Source organism: Loxodonta africana, chromosome 7 (genome assembly GCF_030014295.1).
Source record: "Loxodonta africana isolate mLoxAfr1 chromosome 7, mLoxAfr1.hap2, whole genome shotgun sequence".
In the NCBI taxonomy this organism is placed as follows: domain Eukaryota; kingdom Metazoa; phylum Chordata; class Mammalia; order Proboscidea; family Elephantidae; genus Loxodonta; species Loxodonta africana.
This window is the reverse complement of record NC_087348.1, coordinates 113,729,205-113,740,415: the sequence shown is the minus strand read 5'-3', so window position 1 is coordinate 113,740,415 and position 11,211 is coordinate 113,729,205. Positions and strand designations below refer to the sequence as shown.

Sequence of the window (11,211 nt, the reverse complement as noted above, 5' to 3'; positions counted from 1 at the left end):
CAGAATACAGATTGAATAGGCATGGTAAGAGGATACAACCCTGACGCACACCTTTCCTGACTTTAGACCATGTAGTATCCTCTTGTTCTGTTCGAACAACTGCCTCTTGATCTACGTACAGGTTCCTCATGAGCACAATTAAGTGTTCTGGAATACCCATTCTTCACAATGTTGTCCATAATTTGTTATGATCCACTAGTCAAATGCTTTTGCATAGTCAATAAAACACAGGTAAACATCTTTCTCGTATTCTCTGCTTTCAGCCAGGATCCAACTGACATCAGCAATGATATCCCTGGTTCCACATCCTCTTCTGAATCCAGCTTGAATTTCTGGAAGTTCTTTGTTGATATACTGCTCCGGCCGCTTTTGAGTGATGCTTAGCAAAATTTTACTTTTATGTGATATTAATGATATTGTTTGATAATTTCCAAATTCGGTTGGATCACCTTTGTTGGGAACAGACGTAAATATGGATCTCTTCCAGTCAGTTGGCCAGGAAGCTGTCTTCCATATTTCTTGGCATAGATTGGTGAGCACTTCCAGTGCTGCATCAGTTTGTTGAAACATCTCAATTGGTATTCCGTCAATTCCTGGAGCCTTGTTTTTGTCAATGCCTTCAGTGTAGCTTGGACTTCTTCCTTCAGTACCATCGGTTCCTGATCATGTGCTATCTCCTGAAATGGTTGAATGTCAACCAATTCTTTCTGGTATAGTGATTCTGTGTATTCCTTCCATCTTCTTTTGATGCTTTCTGAGTCGTTTCATATTTCCCCATAGAATCCTTCACTATTGCAAGTCGAAGCTTGAATTTTTTCTTCAGTTCTTTCAGCTTGAGAAATGCCAATCAAGTTCTTCCCTTTTGGTTTTCTACCTCCAGGTTTTTGCACATGTCATTATATTACTTTACTTTGTCTTCTTGAGCTGCCCTTTGAAATCTGTTCAGTTCTTTTACTTCAAAAAATTTCTTCCTTTCGCTTTACTCAACGTTCAAAAGCAAGTTTCAGAGTCTCTTCTGACATCTATTTTGGTCTTTTCTTTCTTTCCTGTCTTTTTAATGACCTCTTGCTTTCTTCATGTATGATGTCCTTGATGTCATTCCACAACTTGTCTGGTCTTCTGTCATTAGTATTCAATGCATCAAATCTATTCTTGAGGTGGTCTCTAATCTCAGGTGGGATATGCTCAAGGTCGTATTCTGGTTCTCATGGACTTGTTCTAATTTTCTTCAGCTTCAACTTGAACTTGCATATGAACAATTTTGGTCTTTCACAGTCAGCCCTTGGCCTTGTTCTGACTGATGATATTGAACTTTTCCATCATCTCTTTCCACAGATGTAGTTGATTTGATTCTTGTGTATTCCATCTGGCAAGGTCCACGTGTATAGTTGCCATTTATGTTGTTGAAAAAAGGTATTTGCAATGAAGAAGTTGGTCTTGCAAAATTCTATCATGTGATCTCCAGCATCATGTCTATCACCAAGGCCATATTTCCCAATTACCAATCCTTCTTTGTCTCCAACTTTTGCATTCCAGTCACCAGTAATTATCAATGCATCCTGGTTGCATGCTTGATCAATTTCAGACTGCAGAAATTGGTAAAAATCTTCAATTCATCTTTGGCCTTAGCGGTTGGTGTATAATTTGAATAATAGTCATTACCTTGTTTCCTTGTAGGCATGTGGATATTATCCCCTATCACTTAGAGTGTTGTACTTCAGGATAGATCTTGAAGTGTTCTTTTTGATTACGAATGCAACACCATTCCTCTTTAATTTGTCATTCCTGACGTAGTAGGCCATATGATCATCCAATTCTAAATGGCCAATACCAGTCCATTTCAGCTCACTAATGCCTAGGATATTGATGTTTCTGATTTCCAATTTTCCTAGATTTGTACTTTTTACATTCTATGTTCTGATTATTAATGGATGTTTTCCACTATTTCTTCTCATTTTGAGTGGTGCCACACTGGCAAATGAAGGTCCCAAAGTCTTGACTCCATCCACATCATTAAGGTCGACTCTACTTTGAGGAGGCCTTCCCCAGTCGTATTTTGAGTGCTTTCCAACCTCAGGAGCTCATCTTCCGGCACTATATCAGACAGTGTTCTGCTGCTTTTCATAAAGTTTTCACTGGCTAATTCTTTTCAGAAGTAGACCACGGGATCCTTCTTCCTAGTCTGTCTTAGTCTGGAAGGTCAGCTGAAGCTTGTCCGCCCTGTGTGACTCTGCTCGTATTTGAATGCCAGTGGCATAGTTTCCAGCATCACAGCAACATACAAACCCCCACAGTGCAACCAACTGACAGACGTGTGGTGGGCCCAGGAAGCTAGAAGTCTGAATTCAGGGTGCCAGCTCTAGGGAAAGGCTTTCTCTCTCTGTCAGCTCTGGGGGAAGGTCTTTGCATTCAATATTCCCTAGTCGAGGAGCTTCTCAGCACAGGAGCCCTGGCTCTGTTTTCTTGGTGGTATAAGGTCTCCCTGTCTTTCTGCTCACTTCTCTCTTTATGTCTCAAAAGAGATTGACTCAAAATACAACCTAATCTTGTAGATTGAGTGTTGCTTCATTAACACAACTGCTTCTAATCCTGCATTAACATCATAGAGGCAGTTTACAACACATAGGAAAATCACATCAGATGACAAAATGGTGAATAATCACACAATACTGGGAATCGTGGCCTATCAAGTTGACACACATTTTTTGGGGGGGATTGGGGGACACAACTCAACCCATAACAATCCTCTTCTCCTGGCATCAGCTTTTCTCCTATTCCAACCTTAGGTCTGTCAGCAGAATTAAGGACAGCTACTCATTTTCCACTCAAGGATGGTATAATTTGGACATGTTATCAGGAGGGATCAGTCCCGGGAGAAGAACATCATGCTTGGTAAAGTACAGGGTCAGCAAAAAAGAGGAAGACCCTCAATAAGATGGATTGACACAGTGGCTGCAACAATGGGCTGAAGCATAACAAAGATTGCGAGGATGGCATAGGACCCTGCAGTGTTGTGTTCTGTTGTACACAGCTATGAGTTGGAACTGACTCGACTGCACCTAACAACAACAACAACAACAACTCTTACCACCACCCCAGTGACACAGTCACTTGAAGAGTGAATATGAGGTGAAGAACTGGAGACAGCAAGAGTGACTTCTTGGAACTTGCTGATTAAATAATGGAGAAAGATTAGCTTAAATCTTTAGAAAGAGTTGAAGTTAAAGGAGAAACTTTTGTGAGTGTGTGTGTGTGTGTTATTTTTTGTGCTTGACTTCAACATAGCTGAAAACTTGACAGTCATTCTGATTCCTCTCTCCAACGTCTGTATTAACCTTGCTTTTTCCTGCTCTGCTAGCATGTAGATCCCGTGTAGCAGCACTTTCTGAATCACTCAAACAGCTTTCAAACCTCCTGCTTTAAGCTGCAGCCCCTCTATTCTTACTGCTACTAGTGTTGTTTCTACAAATGCAAACCTGATCATGTCAGCCCTTACCTTAAGCCCCTTCCGTGAATTCCCATTACCCTCAGGTAATCATTCAAATCCTCGGCATGACCTATGAGGCTCTTCTTGTTCTGGCCCCTGCCCACTTCTCCAGCCTTCTCTCTCCACTCCATCTCCTTGTATAACATACTCTGGCTACTTTAAATGACATGTAGCCATTAAATGACTCATACTCACCTCCATGTCTTTGCATGTACCATTATTCTTTCCTTATGGAATACTCCATCTTCTTCCTTCTGCCTCCTTGCCCATGATCCAGCTGTCTCCTGCTGGTCCTTTAGGACTAAGCTGAAGTATAACTTCCTCTGAGAAAACTTCCCTGATTCTCTGCAACCTGGGAAGGTGAACCTTGTGTTTTAGTATGGTGACACTTATCAAACCATTTTCTAATTGCTTTTTTTTTTCTTTACTTGGATAACAGGTGAGCTTAACCTGTGTCCCTGAAGTTCAAGGGGGTACAAAATCTGATTCTAACTTTTCTGGAAAAGATTCAAGGAGAGATGGCCCAGTGAGAAAAGAGGACTTTTGGTGGGGGGAGAAAGGGAACCTGTTCTTCCAGGGTTTGGCTTTCCCTGTATTCGGAAAGGTACTCAGAAGATACTTGGGCTTCAGTCATTTGTTCAAGTCCTTGCCGAAGGGCACTGCTTAACAGGGTAAGATAACTCAGTAGATGTAATCTGAGAGGTAGTTACAAGTGATCTGCCAAAGACGTCATGTCTTGTACCAGAAAAATGTAGTGGGAAATCCAGACAGATTTCTGAAAACCCCACACACAGGAAAAAGAAGGCTTTTAACTAGACCAGAAAAGTTAAACAGCTTGCCCAAGGTTTCACAGCCAGAAAGTGTCAAAGCTGGTGTTTAACCCTGATTCCAGAGCCTAAACCACAGGGTTAAGTGGAAGGGTGACAGGAGAGAGGTGACTGGAAGAGACTTTTCAGTGGGAGTGAAAAAGGGTCAGAGCGATGGCAAGATTTCCAAGAGAAGTAGGCGGAGAACAAAAAACAACCTTGGTGGTACTATCCCTTACAAATACAGCTTCAACAACTTCAGCAGCAGAAAAATCTCTGATAAACAAGAAGTGTTCAGATAGCTATATTCCTAATCTTTTATTCTTTGATCCTGTCAGGAGAACTGCTTTTTAAAGGATTTTCTTGAAAAATAAAGCTCCTCACAGTGTGTTCCTAGGTCTGTCAAAGAAATTGTAAGCCTTTAATAAACGACAGGAAACAAGCCCTCCAACACTTCTGAGATCTGTATACTAAAGAGTGGAGATACCCTACTGTCTCTGTTTCCCGGTTTGCCTTGTTCCCCAAACCGCCAGAACTCAGGGATCCACCTCAATATTGAAATTGTGCCAGTACTAAAGCTCAAATAGAAACAAGCAGAATTTATCAATGCGGCTAAACTGGAGCTGCCCAGGGCAGGCATATCAGTCTTTGCAGCATGACCCGGGCATAATCCCAACTCGCCCCATGGGCTTGTCCACCTGCTCCCTTTACTATAACAAAGAGGCTTAAGCAGCAACCAAGTGAATGTTTGTGTTTTCTAGAAACAGCCTTTGCAGCCCTACCGGAGTTTTATTTCTAGAGTGGGAGCCGGGCTAGCTAGGGGCGGGGAGCAGCCGAGCCATCCAGGCAGGGCGGGGGATGAGTCTTGTCAGAGCCACGGCGCGTCACCGTCGCCGGGAGAGACGCTGCACTGCCCAATAGACAGGCGCTCGTTAGCAGCCTGGTGGAAGCAGAGGTATAAAAGTGCTGCAACAAAACCCGAGTGTGCCAATCGAGAGCTGGTGGCAGCGGGCGCACGGGCGTCCTGCTGGGCACTGAGGGCTGTGAGCTGCGCTCCGTTTAGTCCAGAAGGGTGCCCTTCCCTGGGATAGCCCGGTGCCCCCTTCTGCTCACACCCGGCTGCCCACGGGGTCCTGCGGCGAGATCAGGAGTGCAGAGTCCCAGGGAGGAGCGGTCCCTGCAAAATGCTCCCGCACTTCTTGCTGCTCTGCCTCCTGCACTCGGTGCAAGCCACCGAGCTCCCCGAGAGCCGTGGGGACAACCAGAGCCTGGAGGCCGCGCTGGCCGCGCCCAACGCCTCGCACTTCTTCTCCTGGAACAACTACACCTTCTCGGACTGGCAGAACTTTGTGGGCAGGAGGCGGTACGGGGCCGAGTCCCAGAACCCCACGGTGAAAGCCCTGCTCATTGTGGCTTACTCCTTCATCATCGTCTTCTCGCTCTTTGGGAACGTCCTGGTCTGTCATGTCATCTTCAAGAACCAGAGAATGCACTCGGCCACCAGCCTCTTCATCGTCAACCTGGCCGTGGCGGACATCATGATCACGCTCCTCAACACCCCCTTCACTTTGGTAAGGCGAGGGCAGCTGGCTGTCGCCCTGGCTGGGCTGGCTCTCCCTGGCTCCTGCTCTCTGGCTCTCCGAGTCTCTAGCTCACCTCTGAATTCTCAATTCTCTTTGCTTCTGTTTTTCCATTTCTCTCCCTGTCTCTGCTTTTCGCTCTCTCTGTGTTATTCCCTCTGTCTTCTGCACCTCTCTTTTGTCTTTCTCTGCCGGTCACATACCCCCCGCCCACCCACCCGCATTTCTGTGTCTGTCTTTCTTCCCTACTTCTATCTCCCTCTCTTAATCTCCTTCCTCTCTTGCTCTCTCATTTCTCATCTCCCAACTCTCTGTTTTTCTGCGTCTCTTTTAATGTCTCTCTCTGTCATTCCCTATCTGTCTTCGTTCTCTTTTCTCTCTTTTTTCTCTTTCTGAAGTCTTTCTGTCTCTCTGCTCTGTGTCTCCCAGTATCTTCATCTTTCTGTCTCTCTGTGACTCTCTTTCTGTCTCTTTATTTGTCGTCTCTATCTCTCTCCTCACCTCTTTAGGACTTTTCCTCCCCCCTCTGTTTTTCTCCTCCCACGTTTTCAGCTAGAGCTTCTATATACTGCTGGTGCCACCGGGTCAGAGATTGGAGTGTCTGCAGTCAGCTATGAATGAATGACCATCTTCTGTGTCATCCCACTGTGCATGGGTGTGTTTGATCAGTAACTCGAAGCCCCTGAAGTGTCCACAGACATTGTTAAGTCACCTCCTCTCCCCAAATGCAACCCACTAAATATTCCCCTTCCGCCATGGGATGCTGCTTTGTGCCAGGGCTGGAATATCAAACAATTTCTAATTGTTAAAGGCGCATTAAGTGCATTTTCCTAGACAGCTCATTTAAATTGCACTCCCTTCTGTGGTGTGGCAGTGCAGCTCTGTCTGAGGTGTGTGTTGGGGAGGAGATGAGGGTGAGATGGGCTTGGCCATTTGCACACAAATGGTGAATGGGTTTCCTCCCCGAACCCTGGCTGGTCTGTGTTGGTTGTGTGGTTTCTGCCCCTCGTAGTGGTTAAGTGCTACGGCTGCTAATCAAAGGGTCGGCAGTTCGAATCTGCCAGGCGCTCCTTGGAAACTCTATGGGGCAGCTCTACTCTGTCCTATAGGGTCACTATAAGTCAGAATCGACTCGAGGGCACTGGGTGGGTGGCTCTCAAGGGTGATCTGGGTCTTTGAGGGCTATGATTGAGGAATCATAATGAGAGTTACATCTCATGTTTCTGTGGCAAAAGTTACTTTTTTAAAATTTATAGAATAATATTATTCTCATTTGAGTTGTTACCAAAGTTGTATCTGTTCGTCTCTCTCTCTATCTCTTACTCACACAACCAGAAACAGCAGACAAACAAAAAGAAGAAGGTGAAGCCCCACAAATCCATCCACCTGTGTGAATGTCCTTGCACATCCTGTGTTTTAAAAGTACTCTCACATTTCCTTTCTTGTCCTCACTTCTGGGAAGATTATTAAGATTTTGCAAGTGAGGAAACTAAGGCACAGAGTGGTCCAATTGGCAGTAATTGGCAGAGCTAGGACTACTATTACTCCCCGACTCAAGTCCAGAAGTCTGTCTACTAAGCTTCCCAACCAAGTGGTGGGTAACCTTGGACTATGCTTAGTCTCCACTGCTCCAAGCCACAGGCTTTTCTTGCTCTCCTTCCAGCCTACGTCCATTCTATTCATGGCTAGTCAAGATTCTCTGGGCAATGACCAAGGGCAAAAGGGCTTCCAAACACACCCCCTTCACTGTTTCAAAGCACAAGAGGGCTGGGTCTCTGGCTCCTGTTGGCTCCCCACCGGTTTCTGACCTAAGAATCTGCAATGGTAGGGTTGGACTTGGCCACCCAGGACAGGGCCTGGAAGACCCCAGGGCATGTTTGATCAGTAAATAGAAGCCCCTGAAGTGTCCACAGAGATTGTGAAATCACCCCCTCTCCCCAAAGTACACCCCATAAAATATTCCCCTCGCTACGGGATTCTACTTTGTGCCAGAGCTGGAATATCAAACAGTACCGTTAATGCTGCACCAGACACAAATGGGGGGTGGGGGTGGGGAAAAAAGTCACAAACCCAAAGCCAGGCCACACTAAGAGCTGGCAGCCCCTGCCCCAGTTCTTGAGAGCCTAGCACCCCCAACAGGATGACACACAGCATCTTGGCCTTGGAACGTGGCCCATGCATCTGCCCCAATCCATCCCCCAATTAGGGTTTACAAGATGCTGGTAACTGGAGAGTACAGACAGGGAGGATGTCCTAACCCCTCAGTCTGCTCAGCCCAGGCTCCCCAACTGGGTAATATGTCCTGCTTTCAACCTGATTGGTGACAATATCCTTCTTCCCTGGTCCCCCCTTCTATCCACTTTACATGTGATCATCAGCAGGAAGCCCAGCTCTGGCCATCGAGAGAAAAGCACACCATTATTTACAGTTCCTGTAGTTTTTTTTTGTAGTAGGGACATACACAGTACGTTTTGGAATCTGGAGGAAGGAGTCATTCCACGAGAGGGTCAAAGGAGAGTTTACAAAGGACATGCCATGTCAGCTGGGCCTGGATGAGTAAAAATTTCCCCGGTCAAGATGAACATCAGTGCGGACCAGGACATCAGTGCAGGACTACCAGGGAGAGCCAAGGCAAGGAGGCATCGAAGTTCATGATGCATTGAGGGAATGTTGAGTGGTTCAACGTAGCTGGAGCAGAGAAGGCTGGAAGCACAGTGAAGGAGTGGGGCAAAGGGAGGGAAGAACGGGAAGAGGGCCCAAAAGGACCTTTCACCGACCTTTTGGTTAGCAGCTGAGCTCTTAACCACTGCACCACCAAGGATCCAGAGGGACCTAAATACTTGTCCAAGGTAACAGCTGTAAGTCGCAAAATGATGCTGTAAGCCACAACACTACTCTTTCTGTCAGGCTGATTTCTTTATTCCTATCTCTTTCATCTCTCTCTCCCTGCCTCTACTGGCCCCCACCCATACCTCATGGCCCGTTTGCCCTTGATCTGGGTCTTCTGAAGGGCACTGCTTACTTTCTGTCTCACACCCAGGTTACTTGAGTCCTTTCTACGTAAACTGGATGCTCCTTGGTCAGAATCCATGTTCCACCTCTCTCAGGCATGGGGCATTCCTCACAGAGGCTGCTGAAGTACTAATTGACTGAACAGCCCTGAGTGTGTGGGGGCAGAGCCCTTGGCCTGCTCCTGGTGGCCCACACTGTCCTGTGAGCATGTCTTCTCTCCCCACTGGAGAAAATTTCTCTGCTTCCCCCACCCCTGCTCACACCTCTCCAGAACCCTGGATCCCCTTCCCAAATGATGAGTTTCAAGGCCTGCTTTAGCCAAGATTTGCTAGCTCAGACCACGCACGAAGTTGTGAGTTTTCAGATATGTCTCTCATATTTGACAGAAGTCTGTATAGACCAAGAATGAACTTTCTTATTACCCATAAAATATAGCTACTATTTATTTCTAACAATAGCTTTCTAACAATCTGCCAGACACTGTTTTGCCCTTCACAGACTTTTACAAAATTTAGCCCTTAACAAAAGCTTATAAGGTACAGGTTTTTAAGCCTTTTTTGCAAATAAGGAAACTGAGCTTCAGAGAAGTTACGTACCTTGCCCAAGGTTGCACAGCTAGAAAGTTTTAGAAATGGGGAGCCTGACTCCAAAGCTTACGTTCTTCCCAAGATCTCCTAGCACCTAACACAGGGCCCGGCCCCAACAGCATGATCAGGGCTCGTGGAATTGAATGAATGGAGAATGAGGAGTGCTGGAGAAGGTCACGTGTGACCTAAGTTTCAGCAGCATAGAGAGGGAAAGAAGGGAGGAGTGGGGAGAGAATTCTGTGGGGCCAGGGAGGCCTCCCACTGGGTGTCAGGGTCAAGGCCATGTGTCTCCTGACCTCTGTGGGCTCATCTCCAGGTCCGCTTTGTGAACAGCACGTGGGTGTTCGGGAAGGGCATGTGCCACATCAGCCGCTTTGCCCAGTACTGCTCCCTGCACGTCTCAGCCCTGACGCTGACGGCCATTGCTGTGGACCGCCACCAGGTGAGGGTACCTACCCCAACGCTCTGTCCTGCTCTGGCATTGCTTTCCAGGGGGCTGCTGGGATCTCTCACGGCAGTGTTTTAGCTCCCTTTTTTAAATATCTATTTTTAAGGTCTTTATTCTGGCAAAATACTTATAATAAAACATCTTCCATTTCAACCATTTTTACATGTACAGTTCAGTGGCATTAATTATGCTTACTATGTTGTACAGCCACCACCATGATCTGATTAAATATTTTTTAAGAGTTTTTTTTTTTTAATTGTGTGTTAGGTGAAAGTTTATAGAGCAAATTAGATTCTCATTCAATAATTTGTACACAAAGTGTTTCTTGGCCTTGGTTCATTCCCCACAATGTGTCAGCACTCTCCTCATTTCCACTCTGGGTTCCTTGTTTCCTTTCATCCTGATTTTCTACCCCTTCCTGCCTTTTCATCTTTGCTTTTGGGCAAATATTACTCTTTGGATCTCATACAATTGATTGTTCTAAGGAGTATATCTTGGGTATTATTGTTTATTTTATGGGCTTGTCTATTGTTTGGCTGGAAGGTGGTCCCCGGGGATGGCTTCGGTTCCAGTTCAGAAGGGTGTCTTAGGGCCACAGTCTTGGGGGTTCCTCCAGTGTCTGTCATAGTAAGTCTGGTCTTTTTTCTGAATTTGATTTCTTGTACTACATTTTCCTCCCTTCTGTTGTGATCCTAGGCAGAGCAGTTAGTAGTGGTAGCCGGGCATCATCTAGTTCTTCTAGTCTTGGGGTCATGTAGGCTGTGGTTCATGTGGGCCACTAGTCCTTTGGACTAATTGCTCCAGTGAGTCTTTGGTTTTCTTCACTCTCCTTTGCTCCAGATGGGAAGAGACCAATAGTGGTAGCTTAGATGGCCACTCACAAGCTTTTAAGACCCCAGATACTACTCACCAAAGTAGGACGCAGAACATTGTCTTCATGAACTGTGTTGTGTCAGTTGACATAGATGTCCCCTGAGTCTATGGTCCTTTACCTTCGAACCTAGGAACTTTGTCCTGCAAGGTGTTTGGTTATATCTGAGAGGTTTCCCAGGCTGTTACCGTGGAGTGCTCTATTGTCTATATTAATATATGGGGAGCACCTACGGTCATGTATGTAGAAATATCCACCACCAAACCTGTATCTGCAGGTGGGTGTGTTCTCTTATACCCTCCCAAACCTCTTGCCATATCTATCTACGTATGTATCTATTCATAAATTATTGTTTGTTAATACTATTGTTGCAGGATTATCTGTGATATAGTGGTTACCGCAGTTGCCCTTTATTCTTGG

At 45.8% G+C, this 11,211-nt stretch overlaps 1 protein-coding gene across 1 annotated transcript in view; it reads left to right on the top strand.

Moving 5' to 3' along the window:
- The first annotated feature begins 5,477 nt into the window (after positions 1-5,477).
- The window catches only part of GPR83 (G protein-coupled receptor 83), a 29,405-nt gene continuing 23,671 nt past the window's right edge, over positions 5,478-11,211 (top strand). Inside the window, exons 1-2 of the mRNA XM_003415589.4 lie at positions 5,478-5,864; positions 9,789-9,914. Coding sequence (XP_003415637.1) covers positions 5,478-5,864; positions 9,789-9,914 — 513 coding nt within the window. The remainder of the gene's footprint in view (positions 5,865-9,788; positions 9,915-11,211) is intronic.